Source organism: Camelus ferus, chromosome 27 (genome assembly GCF_009834535.1).
Source record: "Camelus ferus isolate YT-003-E chromosome 27, BCGSAC_Cfer_1.0, whole genome shotgun sequence".
Lineage (NCBI taxonomy): Eukaryota > Metazoa > Chordata > Mammalia > Artiodactyla > Camelidae > Camelus > Camelus ferus.
Window position 1 is genome coordinate 22,139,495 of NC_045722.1, and position 14,583 is coordinate 22,154,077.

Consider the following 14,583-nt stretch of genomic DNA (forward strand, 5'->3'; position numbering starts at 1 on the left):
TTTTTTTCCTAGAAGGAAACAAAGTGTTCATACAGTCAAGGAAATGGTCTAGAGGGAGGCCGATACTTTTCATTTTATGCTTCTCTGAACTGTTTTTATTTTTTAACAATACAGGTTTGTTTGGGTTTTTTTTGGTGGGGGGAGGTAATTAGGTTTATTTATTTACTTTAATGACAGTGCTGAGGAGTGAACCCAGGACCTCGTGCATGCTAGGCACGCACTGTCACCGAGCTGTACCCTGCCCCTTTAACAATATGTATTATCCTCTCTCCCTTTCAATAGCAGTTATGCGAGCAGTGCAATTATGGGCTGGTTTTTTTTCTTTATACTGTTGGTATTATAAGAACCTCATTAGTATCAAAATCGGCAAACGTGCAACAAAGCGTAACAAATAGAAGCCACTCCTGCCTTTAGAAGGCCAGACAATAACGTCCTTGTTTACACTAACCCACGTATTCAGGTCACACTGTTTTGCCCTTTGTCCCACATACAGTCTGTCTACGGGTATGTCCATCTGGATTCATCTGCAAAAGCAAACTTTTTTTTTCCTTCTCTCACTCTGCTCCTCATTTCAGCGTCCCCGAGCTGTGTAAATGGCTCCACGCCCAAGTCTCCAAATCAGAGATACAACAATTATCCTAGGCCCCTCCTGTCCCACACTCGTGCGTCTGATTTGGCATAAATCCAACTACATTTTCATTCCTCTTCATCCTCACAACTGCAGTTTCTCCAGCTCTTCTATCTCCAACCTCACCCTGTTCCCAGCCACCCACATTCCATATCAATCTCCCTCTGAATCTCTAAAATATGGATCAGGGTCATGTCTCTTTCCCTGTTTTAACCTCACTAACTGCTCCCAATGGCCACCTATAAAACCTAATCATTTTCTCACTCCACTTCTTAACCTTATTTTATGTTCCAAGCACCCTAGAGTATTTTTACCTCCTAGAACCCAGAACATACACTCATGCCTTCCTAACTTTCTATAGGACATTTCCTATAAAACTTTTCCCTTTTATCTACCATTAGACTCCTCCCTAGAATCCAGCTCAGGCGTCATTTTCTCCCTTGGAGCCGTCCCCAAGTCCTCTGGCTAGGACTGTTTTCTTCTTGCACACTCTCAGTGATCTCTGCGTCATTCCTTCTCAGAACTGACTATAACCACTTTATAACTACCTGTGTACCAGTCTATCTCCTCCTGCAGACTGAGACCTCTCTAAGACCAGGAACGGGGCTGTATTTCCCCTCGGGATCTCCAGAACCGAGAACAGATTCTGGCACAGAATCAGCTCTAGATAAGTATTTCTTGAATGCTGGTTTAATTATTAAAGGCAGACCATTAATTCCTCTGCGAGGCTGCATTTCCAGCTAAATGATTCTTCACCCTGTCATCACCTCTGCCCACACCATTACTGTCCATGGGTGGAAGCATACACTCACCAAACAACTGAGTCAAACAGACATTTCTGCATCCAGGGTCTTCGTGTCCCAGAGACACGAGGAAGGATGCACAGTGGCGGTGACTGATGTAGCTCTGCTTACGTGAGAGAAGAATTAACATTCACTGGGGAACCTACTATGTTCCAGGTAGTGTGAATGAACCTCTCCCTATGTTGTCTCATTTTATTCTGAAACTCTGAGAGGAAAAGTTTATATTCCCCATCTTATAGAGGAAAAAACAGAAGTTTCATATTAAGTGATTTGCTAAGGTTCTCATAGTCAAGAGCACCTGCCTCCTATGTCTCTACGGCCAACTGATCTCCAATAGGAGTACCACGATCACTCACTGAGAAAAGAACAGTCAACAAAAAATGGTGCTGGGACAGTTGGATATCTACATGAAGCTGGATCTTGACCTCATATATGTATATAAACACAAGAAAAATAACAGAAGTGGATCAACTTCCTAAATACAACAGCTAAAGCTATAGGACACTTAGAAGAAGACATAGGTGTGATTTTTGTGACTTTGTATTTACAAATGGTATCTTAGATTTGACACCAAAAACACAAGCAGCAAAAGAAAAATAGATAAATTGGGTCTCATCAAAATGAAAAATTTTGTGCATCGAAGGACGTTATGAAGATAGTGGAAAGACAACTTACAGAACGAGAGTGAATATTTGTATATCACACATCTGACAAGGTTCTAGTATTCAGAATATATAAAGAACACTTACAAGTCAACAAAAAGGACAAACAACCCAATCAAAAACTGGACAAAGTATCTGAACATACGTATCTTCAAAGATACACAAATGACCAACAAGTACATGAAAAGACAATCAACATTACAAGTCATTCAAGAAATGCAAATTAAAAGCACAAGGAACGTGGGAGTAGAGCTCAGTGGCAGACTGCGTGCTTAGCATGCATGAGGTCCTCGGTTCAATCCCCAGCATCTCCATTAACAATATAAACAAACGAACAAAAACACAAAAAAACAAAACTAGAAAAGCACAAGGAGATAGCCCTTCACACCCACCAGGATGGCTATAACTGAGTAACAACAACAAGCATAAAATAAAAAAGGTTGATGAGGCTGTAAAACAATAGACACCACCACACATCACTAGTGGGAATGTAACGTGGTTCGGTCACTGTTGAAAACAGTTTGATGATTCCACAGAAAGTTAAATATAGAAATGCTACCTGACCCAAAATTTCCGCTCCTAGACATATACCTGAAGGACACTGTTGTGGAAACAATCCAAGTGTGTTTGGAGACCTCAGCCCAGCTGAGCACACTACAGCTAACCGACTCAGAAACAATGGGGCCTGAATTCACCTGTGACCTCGTGTGACGGCCCCTTTCCCATCTTGCAGACCAAGCGTCAGCAGCTCCTAATGTGACTGGGAGGAAGGAAAAGAGAAGTGCCAGCCACACAGTATTCCTAGGGAGTCTCAGGCAATTGTACCTCCACCGCATCTCACTGAGCCCGACATTTGCCCAGCACATTTTTCTCCCACTGTTCTAAAACCTTAAGCACTGAACAAAAACTGGATCTGATTATTTCCTGACCACATGACCAGGCCTTTAAAAATGGATGAAATGACAGCAAATAGCTTACTATCAAAAAAACCAGCAACCGAATCAAAAAACAGGCATAAGACCTAGACATCTCTCCAAAACAGACATCTAGATGGCCAACAGGCACAGGAAGAGATGCTCAGTATCGCCGCCAATTATTAGAGAAACGCAAATCAAAATGACAATGAGGTATCACCTCACACCAGTCAGAATGGCCATCATTAAAATGTCCACAAATGATAAATGCTGGAGAGAGTGTGGAGGAAAAGGGAACCCTCCTACACTGCTGGTGGGAATGCACTTTGGTGCAGCCACTGTGAAAAACAGTATGGAGATTCCTCAAAAAACTAAAAATAGACTTACCTATGATCCAGCACCCCCACTCCTGGGCATGTACCCAGAGAAAACTCTAATTCAAAAAGACACAGGCACCCCAGTGTTCACAGCAGCACTATTTACAACAGCCAAGACATGGAAGCACCCCATTTGTTTGTACTTACACTGTCTTCAAGGTCCTGTTTTCGCTGCCCCCAGCCCTCCTCGAGAGATTTTAAGCCCCCTAAGACCAGATTCTATTTTTTTTTATATGTGTCAACAGAGACAAGTACGGAGTATATCACACATCAGATACCCAAGGAATGGTGACTGATTGAGACGAGCCCACCTGGAACACTTCCCCAGCTAATGGCCACCACCCTACAGGCTAATTTGGTTCCTTCTCACCTTCTAGACTTGAAGCGGCAATCAGCAAACAGCAGCAGGAAAGCTAAGTCCAGCCCGTGAGCTAAGAAGTTTTAGATGTTTTTAACAATCCTTTAAAAAATGTAAAAACTCAAGACTGTGTGACCTGCAAGGTCTAAAACATTTACTAGCTGGCCCTTCAGAGCACACTGGACAGAGCCTGAAGACAAGGATGTGGGAAAGATGTTAACCACCCACAGGGCTTCTGGAAGCCTCGCTGGTCCCCGACGCACCTCAAGGCAACATATTTCTTTATCCTATTAATTCAGAAACTCCACTCCAAGTGCTTGATTTTGTGGATAAACCCATGGAGCAGGCCACACACCACACTCACTGTGGGTGTGGGATAATGAGAAAATAAGTAATATGAGTAGGAGGTTGTGAATGATAAAAACTGCGCAATGTTAGATAAACAAATTCCCATTTGTAGCGAAATTTCATTGAATTTAAGAGAAATGCAGAAAGTGTTCTTTGCAATTTGTTTTTTAATATCTACAGTTTTTTACAAGGTTCTGTACATGAAGAAAAATGTACAGAAACAACCCCATCAACTGTCTGCATCAGTAATCCTCGCTGGTGGGCTCACCATTTACAAGGAAGACATCATTTGACACAACCTGTCACAGAGACTGTCCTGCCGGCACAGACCTCGGACGGGAAGGAAGGATTGTGGCCAGGTCTGTTTGTCAAGATCCCCAGTCACTTGGAGGCCTTTACTGACCCACCAGCAACAACCCGGGAAATCAACAAACTGGCTTCAGTGAGAGTGACCAACAGCAGCCACTGCCCAGGGCCACATCCACACCCCACGAGGACTTTGACCCTGAAAGATGCAGGTACAGCCAATGCCAGAGAGAAAGCCCTGTCCATTGGCTAGTCACTGTGAAAAGCGTGCATAAGGCAATTGAGTCAGGGGTGAAGGGTTCATCTTGCTAATGTCAAAAGCGACACTAACAGGACTCTTAGCCTCATCCACCAGCTGATGGGCCTCTTCGTCCAGGTCTCCAGGAGCAGGCTCCCCCTCCTTCACCAGACAAAGGGTTGTAACCTGGGACGAGAGGAAGGAGAACAGTGCTGAGAACGTTCCATGTCACACGTAAAGCCCTGAGCCCAACATGCAAAGTACTGCAGAGATACAGATTCTGTCCTCACGAGCATCTTCGTAAGACTCAGCTCCCACATGAAAAAAATGCTTCACATTGCAATCACCCTTAGGATTGATTTTCTGGTGGGAATAAAAGAAGCCATTTGGCTTCCTGGTTTTAACTCTCAAAACACACAAAAAAACTCCCCCAAACACACAAAAAAATTTGCTCCCCCTCCAAAAACCTCTCTGGATGGCTGGATTTAAATGTCTAAAAGATCTAACTGCAGTGCTTAATAAAATGTATGCATTAAAATAAAAACTGTTCAAGCTAAAGAAATCAGATTTAAAAAATCAAAACCGAGTGGAACTGGGCACTTCTGCCAGTCAGGACTGGGCAACCCAGGGCCCAGGCCCTGCCGGTCCACCTGCTCATTCCTCCCCAAGTTAATGGCCGACTGGGGACCAGCTTGAGTGTTCAGGCTCTAGAGTCAGATGACCCCAAATGAGGTGGCTCAGCTCCCTGCTTGCTGTGGGATCTGTGGTCACTAACTCCCTGTGCCTCGGGTTCCTTACTTGTGAAGCCAGGCCAGTCGGGGCCCTGGACTGCTAGGGGCGCCCCAGGGGGCAAACGCACAGCACACCCTGTGGCCATTTTCTACAATTTCCTCTCCTCGATACCACCACTCAGCTCTGAGAAATGGTCTCCCAGCAAGAAGACTGAAAGAAGCATTTTCTTTTCAGACACAGGCCTCTCCTAGAGCAAGCCAGCTCTGGGATCCTGACGCAAGGGGCTCAGAGCCCAGCCTTGAAGGGCAGCCCTGGCCCATGTCCACTCTCCCCAGGGTTCACTCTGAGGCCATCCAGGCTCCCACCTCTGCCTCCACGGTCCCTCCCCATGGGAAACCCTCTCCTCCAATGGAGGGCAGGGGGTCTTTGGCCTACAACTGGCTCCTGGCACCTCTGTCCTCACAGGGCGGGGCGGGATCGAGTGAGGTACTGAGGTACAAGTGCAACCATATTTACTGAGGGCCTTGCGGGACCTCCTTTATTGAGGGCTGGTCGAACATCTGATTTCTGCGGTGAGCGGACACTGAGGCCGAGGAGGTCCCGGGCCTTCTGGAAACGGGATTGGTGCCCACATCCTTGCCCGGGGCCCCCTAGGCAACAACTGGTCTCAGCAGGCTGGCAACTCCCTAAAACTAACTCCTTTCTGATTCCGGAGGTGGACCCCTTTTCCTTCTTTTCAGTGACCCACTTACTCTCACGAGAATGTCCCCTTATTCTCTCACAAGGGGGTCAGCAGAGCTGTTCAGATTTGCCCCTTTTCTCACGAGACGAAGCCCACGGCCCCGGAGAACAGTCCCATGTCTCGCAAGGCGAATCTGTTTTTTTTTTTCCACTGGTGTGAAGAACTCCATCTATCGCCAGATTCCCTCCTACTTCATTCTCAAGACTAACTCCTTCTCTTTCCTTTATTCTCTGTTATCCTAAACTTAGGAATTAGTCTCAATTGATGGACAATGAAACAAAGACACAGAACCTTGTTTTTCAAAGTAAGAGCATCCTGTGATTGTTCAGGATGCTTTGATGTTTGGTACTTACCCCCTCCCCGCAAGGGCTTTCGGTCCGATTTCCGTTTCGGGATGACGGATGAAGCAGAAGGCCCAGGGCTGTCTTCTTCCTGTTGGAACACACACAGGCTTAAGGATCTAGTTGAAAACACTCTACTCCATGAATCTTCACCCACTTGAAGACAGTCCACTAGGCCGAAGGCTACATCACCTGAGGCTTTCTTGCATTTCCTTTGTAACTTTTTCCCTCTTGCATGCTGTCCCACATTTCAATCTTCTGTCTCCTTTTTTCCTCTTCAAGCTGTGAAGAATCGTACATGGTCCAGAATGAATTCAGAAGCTACCATCTTTCCCAAAGAACATGTAACTTTGATCACTTTTAAACAACCTTCCACCTGCACTTTCTTCAGTTAAAACTGTTGTCAGCTAGTGTTTTAACTCGCAAACAGGGCCATCTGTTTTTTGCACACTATTAACGCAAAAAGCGTGGTCGAAAAAATAACACGGACTCAGTTCTGAAACAGGCCCACAGAGGACATTTTGATAACGTGGAAGAACTCTGACCTGGCAAGAGTCAGCATGGGTGGCAGGCCTGCTCTGCTGCTACCTGGCTGTGTCACACTAGGAAAGTCACTCAATCCCTCTACTGCGAAGACTGGGAGGACCCAATGAGAGCAGATCTGAGAGTGCTTTGAAAGTCAAGTACTTAGGGAACATAAGGGAAAACTAATCTCTCAGCAGAAAATTAGGTCCAACAACAAGCACTTGAGAAAGCTTGTACTCCGCCCCGTCACACACACACACACACATACCACACACACACACACACACACACACGCTTTACCCACTAGACTCAAACTACTTCTTGAGACCATGTGTTCACACTCAAACCGGTTCACACCTGTCTCAGCTTTTCCTTGTGCTTTTCCACTTGCGCATTTAACTCCTCCTGCATTTTCAGCCGAGCAGCGGCCAAAGCCTCCTGTCGTTTAACGACGACATCAGGTTCTAAAACAGCAGAGAAAACTGGGGCTAAAGCAGCTTGTGTAACATACAACAGGAACTCGTGAGAGTCCATATTGTTAGAAGTACACAGAACTCAGACAATGCAAAAACATATGCTGAGGGACAGCCTTCTGTACGTATTTTACTGCTCAGGGGGCAGGGGCGACCCCACGGCCGCAGTCTCAGCCCGTGTTAAATACTGACAGCATCAGAAACCTCCACTCGAAATACATTTCCGGCTCCTGGAGCAATCCCGCCTCAGAGAGTCTGGCAAAGGCTCCGTGACTGAAATATAAGGGGTCTGAGGGCCACAGTGAGATTCCATTCCATAACCCAGATACTGGATACCTCCTAACACCCAGTCTCTAGGTTGACCAGAATTCCAGAAGACAACCAAGGAGAGAGAACGTTTTCAGATCATTAGTCATCACTGAATTAGCCCAGATCTATACAAGAAAGAGGTAAAGATCTTTAGATATTTTATCCTTGTTTCTACAGAAAAAAAAAAAAAGAAAAATCCTTCCAGCTAGCATTAATAGCAATGAATGTGCTTTTATCTGGTTTATAAAACAAAGTAAATTATATAAAAAGAGAATCTGGCATCTACTCAGACCACCATGTTATGGAGCACTGAGGGGACCTACCCAGGGGTGTCACTAATTTTTCAAACTAGAACTTCTATGTTCACATCTGCATCACCCAAAGGATAGGTGATCATCATTACTTACAGACTCAGTAGTGGGAAGTGGTCTCCTAACTGAATCTACATAAAATAGGGGCGAAACTGTCATGGTCAAAATAGCACAAGATACTTGTGTGTGTAACATCTGTAACTGTCAGGTCACTTTTAGAATAAAATCAATCAAGTGTAGGTTTGGGTTTTGTTTAATCTCATTTTTCCAACAAAACTACAATAGCACAATTCACAGACATAGAGAACTTATGGTTACGAGGGGTAAAAGGGGTGGGAAAGGATAAACTGGGAGTTAGAAATTTGCAGATACTAACTGCTATACATAAAATAAATAAATGACAAGTTTCTACTGTATAGCACAGGGAACTATAGTCAACATCTGTAGTAACCGCTAATCAAAAAGAATGTGAAAAAGAATATATGTGTATGACTGAAACCTTGTACTGTACACCAGAAATTGACACATTGTAAACTGACTATACTTCAATTAAAAAAATTTTTTTGAAAAAATTGTACAACAGCACAATCTAACACTTTTCACTGCACACTTACTTCTTGCAGTGCCTCATAAAAACAATTACTCTTCTTCTGAAGTGCCCACCCTACAACCTCAAAAATCTTCTCTTCAGTTGTCGGCAAGTCTCCCTGCAGCCATGGCTGTACAAGGGGACGGGAGCCGTTTCCTAACAGCATCCTCATCCACTTCACCAAATCCTGCAATTTACGCAAGACCTATACTTGTACTTTGTAGCCAGTTGTTGGATGTACAGCCAACAATCAAAAAGACTCAGGGGATGGCAGGACCCCAGGGGTTCATTGGAGAAGAGGGAGGTCTGTGTGAGTGAAGGAATTTTCTAAGTCTTTCTACCAATGACTTTGTGTTAATGGCATTTGCTTTCCTCCCCAACCTCAGTAACTGTGGTGACTCAGATGAATGACTGGTGTGTATTTGTTTAATTTACTGCTATTCTCAAAACACTTAACATTTCTTTTGGATATGTCCTCAGAAACTGCAGCTTCTAACTAATTAAAAGGATACTGTTTTGGAGGGAATGAGGTTTTTTTTTTGGGGGGGGGGGTAGATTGGTTTTTAAAGGAGGTACTGAGGATTGTATCCAAGACCTTATGTGTGCTAGGCATGTGCTCTACCACTGAGGTATACACCCCACCCCCAACCCAGGGAATGAGTTTTTTGAAATAGCCAAGTATAATATGGAATCCAGTCTGATGAGTAAATTGTGAAACTCAAACTTCACTGGACGTGAAGCACAGAGGCTGAGTTTCCTGTCACTCACACTGGTTCTAGAGATAATTCAGAGTTAGTACGCAGACCCACAAGTACGGAGAAGCGGTGAAGTTTTCATTTGCATTTACCCCATAAATGAAAAACTACTCAACAAGAGATGCAGTGAGCGCTCTACAAGTCAGCAAGCAGATTTTTCATCTTCTCAAATACTCAGGAATGAAGAAAGGGAGGAAGGAAGGAAGGGAGGGAGGGAGAGAGGGAGGAAGGAAGGAAAAAGAAAAGAAAAGAAAAAAGAAAAGAAACCTACTGCCCCTTCACCAAAATCAATTTCAGGGGCATAAAATAGTTTTTCTCCCACGTAGATGAGAATGGTACTCCTTACTCTTAACTTTTAAATTCTACAAGGAGGCTAAGACCCCGCCCTCGTCTGTTATCCGGCACTAACCCACGGCGGCCGCGGCGCGGTCCAGCTGCCTCTGCCTCAGGGCCCGGAGCCGGGCGGAGAGCTTCTGAAACACGACGTAGAGAAGGATGCAGCTGAAGACGATGTACCAGCCATAGGTGGCCAGCAGGGAGCCCACTGAAAAGAAGAACAGAGTTTTCAGGAAACTAAAAACGATACTCCCTCCGGACTTCTATAAAATTCAACGAAAGCAAAAGCAGCGCAGCTCCCGCCCTGAAAACCTCAGCGGTCGAGCAAAGACCTCCCAGGCGGGCGACGAGGACGGTGAGAAGCGCCGCCGTCCGGGGTCCCTGAGAAGGAGCTTCTCGACCACCTGTCCAGAGGACGTGGGGCCGCCAACTGGGTTCTGAGGGGAACACGGATCGTGGATGTGACTCGGAGGGCAGAGGCCCTTCAGATCCGGGAGACATACAGAAAGGCGTGGCCGTGGAGGCTGACACCGCGTCGGCGACCCAGGTCACCGCAACCCGGAAGGGCTTGCTTCGCACAAACTAAACAACTCGCGCAAAGAAGGGCCGCAGGCGCCGCGCGAACCTGAGTGCGGCTCCCAGAGGCCCACCGCCCGGCCCGGTGCGCAGCGGACAACCCACCCAACACGGCGGCGCGAACCCGCTGCCCTGTGGCCGCGGCGACCCACCCGTGACGTGGAGGAAGCGCAGCCCCTCGGTCTCCAGCGCCGGCCGCGCGGACAGCTCGTCCCCGTCCGCCTCCATGGTCACCGCCACTCGACCCGGCCTGGCCCGGCCCGGCCCGGCCGCGTCAGCGTGAGCGTTCGCCTTCCGCCCCGCCCTACGTACACGTGGCGCGCCGGGGCTGGCGTACGGCGTTCCGGCCAATCGCGTCTCGACCCGGACCAGAAGGTCGGCCTATCGCAACGAGGGCGTGGCCGGGGGGCGGGGACAGTGGAGGGCGGGGCGAGCAGGGGTTGACGAGCAGGGCGGGGATGAGCCCCACCAACCGCCGCGCACCTGCTCTCCCGGTGTCCTCACCGAGGATGCTTGGCTGACCTCCTCGCCGACTCCTTACCGAATGTTTACTTTTGCAGTGATTGGACACAGAGGTCTCCGGGGGTTGGGGCCGCCTGGAAACAGGATTTGCGCACACACCGTTGTTCAGGTCGATTGGGCAACAGCTCGGCAGTTTGGCGACTCCCAGACTTCGGTGGTTGTGGCCAAGGCCTGACCACCAAGGTGCCAGGAAAGCCCCCCTCCCACCCCCGTCCCCGCGGTTCTTGCACCCAGAATCAAAACCTCTTGGGAAAGAATTACCGTCACAGTGGCTCCAACACACATTGAATCTTCCTAAGTGTCACAAGTCGTTATCACAGTTAATAGGAGTCCTGGCTGTGCTCTCTGCCTGCAATGCCCTCCTCCACCCGCTTCCACCCCTCACCTGTCACCGCCGCTCTGAGCCTTACCTTAACCACCTTATCGCACCTTGAGGCATTTTGGAGGAGAATTTGAAGTGAACGTACCCAGCTGTGTCTCAAAAGAAGGGCTAAGAATTAGGAATGCAACCTAAGGAAGTAAGGAGCAGGGTGTGATGTCGGAGCGCACCGCCGCGCAGCTGCAGGACCACGGGGTGCCCACCGTAAGTTTGCCCAGAAGTTCCTCGGGCGGGGGGGGGGGGGGGGCGGACAGCTCGGAAGACCGCACCACAACCTCTCTGGCGACACGTGTCAGAAAGCAATAAAAGAGATCTGCACTGAAGGACTTGAGCTCATGGGCCATGGCAACAACAACAACAAGAAGCCTGAAAGCTCTTCTTCATCTTGAAAATGGGTTCCTCAAATCGGGAAATTGAGGACTCTGGATTTTATCAATTTAACATTGTGAAGATGGCCATTGATCTGCTGAGTTTAGGAGGGATTTTATTTCCTCCCTCTTGATGTTTTCCCCCTCGCGTGTGAAAGATACTGAGCTCTATCTTTTGAGGTGGTTTGTCACGTGCTCTGGCAACTTGCATCCTAAGAGAGGAATGATGGTTGGGATGTGGACAATAATTAATTGAAAGTTTGCAGTAGCAACGTGCTAAAACGGAAACTTTTCTTGTGGTTACAGTTGCAATACTCGGTCTGGGAACAGCTTTAAATATACCTTGTATGTAAAATCCGATGAACTAGTCATGATGACCAGGGTTACCTGACCTCTTTGGTTATATACTCCGGGCATTGGGCAGACTGTCCTGGGGTCACTGTTCATGGAAGCAGTTGGTTAGGACCTCTCAGGGAGTTAATGCTCTGATTAGGGACTGGCACAATTGCTTGGGAGCAGTTTATTTTTATACGGTAACTTAGTGGTTATGATTGCTGGTGGCTTGGATTAGCTAAGACAGTTTTTAACAGACAGTTCCCTGCCTTAACAAGAGGTGTCAGATTAAGATGTGAAAGCCTCAAGAATGTTTCAATGTGATATTCAATGTGACCATCATTTCAGAGTTCACAGTGTCGTTCAGGAATTAAGATACCTGGAGTAGCCATGGAGGAAGATCTCACACTGCAAAGATTTGCTGCTTTCAGAACAAGTCAATGAGCTGTCAATGAATTAAGTCAACCTGTGGATCATAAAAATGTCAAAATGCTGCATCTGGTTAAATGGGAGAAAAGAGACTGCTTTACTTGCCGTTTCTGCCCACCCTGACCTGTAATGTTTTTAATCATGAAGATGGAACAAACTGTAACATTTAGTTTCCAGCATTTAAACACAAATGGTGAACAATCTGTCACTCAGGACTTTGTGATATAGAAACCAGCACAACACTGATGAAAAATAATGGACATTTAAAACTTACACAGTGCCTTTGTATATATACTATTGTGAACTACAGTGTTTGTGTGTGTACATATGTACACACATAAAATGATGAAGTGTTTTGAACTGAAATTTAACAGATTTTGAATGATTATGTTACTAGAGAGTAGGTTCTTGTCACTGAAGGAATTCAGAGACGAGACACAGAGGTCAGGAAAGTAAAGTGGGGATTTATTAAGGGATAGGACACACTCAGGTGGGAGCGGGCAAACTCAGGTGAGCAGCTGCCCTGAATTTCTTTGGTAAAATGGTTACACAGGGTGTAGAAATGAATGGGTGGGATATTCATTGGGGAGGGAGGGGTTTGGGGGTTATATTCCCTGACTTTCATCCCAGCTCCACCTTCCCAAAAGGAGGAGGGATTTCTGTCCTTATTTAGTCTGGATCAGAAGTGTCACAGCGTCAGGGCATGATGGGTACTTCTAATCTGCAAGGCTAATTTTATTGAAAATGTGGGCATAATGAGCAAATGGTTACATTTAGACATTGGAGATTCCTGCATCTTCCCACCTTTGTCAGCCTCTAGGCCACTTGTCACCCCAAAATGTGTGATTTCTTATCAGTCTGGAGGTTCCTGCTTTTCTCTGCCCAAGGATCCCTGTTGTTCACAGGATGTGTGGTTTCCCGGCCCCTGGCCCGTGCCCCAATTACTGGGCTCATGTCTAGCTCCCTGCCTGCTCTAACAACTGCAGCGCATGGATGCTGGGCTTTCTCTGTTTCTTGCACACTGCTGGTCTCATGGTCCCACTGATGGAGGGTGCTCACTGTTCCTAGCCAGACTGATGTTACCTTTGTCCCTTTAGTCTGTCTATCATCTCACCCAGCTGGTCTACAGCCATAAAGTTATTTCAACAAACACTTTGCTCAGTACAGCTGTTCAGGTGTTATTAGCAGAAATAGGACAAAGGTCCCCAGAATGCCCAACCAGTCACTGGCCCTGGTAGACTACACAGTTGGCCCCAATCTGTCACTCCTGGCAACCACACCCTTGCTGTCTGCTCAAAGCAGTCTATTTCCCCATCCTTTGACTTTGTTTCATTTTGGTTATAGGCAAGAAAGCAGAAGTAACAGTGTGTCAGTTTTGAGTGTAGGCCTTAAGAAGTCTCTCTAGTGGTTCCTTTTTTGTGCCTCTGCCTGCTTAACTAAATCACCTGAGGAGAATGAAGGATGAGCCACCCTGGTTAATCCACAGACCCGCAGTGAAAGCAGAGGCAGCTATGAGAAGAAAGGGGAGCTGGTGCCTGAAACGAGCTCTGGGATGGTTTGCTCTGCAGCATTACTGGGGCAACAGCTAACTGACAAATTGCCAAACCTCAGCTTTTCCCGAAAGTATACACAGCAAGACAGGACCAAAGGTACTGGTAACTAAGGAGATTACAGAGGCAATCAAACCACAGTGTTTCCTAAATTTGAAAATATAAAGACCTCTCAATGACATTCTTGTGGCCTTTAAATTATGTTAAATATGTACATATATAACACTTAATACGTTTTTCTTAAATGTATAGTTCTTATACCCTCAAGACCAGGGCACTTACTCATTACAGACAAATACTACCAAGCTAATAATATTCAAATGAACATTGTAATGTATTTCCCCAGAAACAAGTTTCCTTTGTGTGTTGCACGACCACGTCACTGGTATAAAAGTTTCTGCTACATCATGACACACGTTATCCTGAAGGAACCCCCTGTTCTGCCAAACTGCACACTGACAATTCTAGGCTCCTAGGAAAGATTGGGTCTGAGTAAAGCCAATTCTTCTGGTCCCAACAGATGGAGGCTGAGTTCTGAGCACAGGAGCCCTCACTCACTTCCCTCTGGTCAAACGTACAACTAGGGAGAAGGTAAGTCAACTGCAACCAACTTGTTATCTCTGAGGCTACTGACCAGAGCCCCAGAGTTCGACCCTGTGCGGCGGCTCACAGATGGTGG

At 46.5% G+C, this 14,583-nt stretch overlaps 1 protein-coding gene across 1 annotated transcript; it reads right to left on the minus strand.

Moving 5' to 3' along the window:
- Window positions 1-4,237: 4,237 nt before the first annotated feature.
- On the minus strand, window positions 4,238-10,609 carry SELENOS (selenoprotein S). The gene is made up of 6 exons (XM_032469352.1): window positions 10,476-10,609; window positions 9,821-9,955; window positions 7,332-7,438; window positions 6,642-6,731; window positions 6,462-6,540; window positions 4,238-4,820 (listed from the first exon to the last, which is right to left on the minus strand). Exons 1-6 carry the CDS (start codon window positions 10,549-10,551, stop codon window positions 4,741-4,743), a joined length of 567 nt encoding a protein of 188 aa, XP_032325243.1. The 5' UTR covers window positions 10,552-10,609; the 3' UTR covers window positions 4,238-4,740.
- Window positions 10,610-14,583: the final 3,974 nt, after the last annotated feature.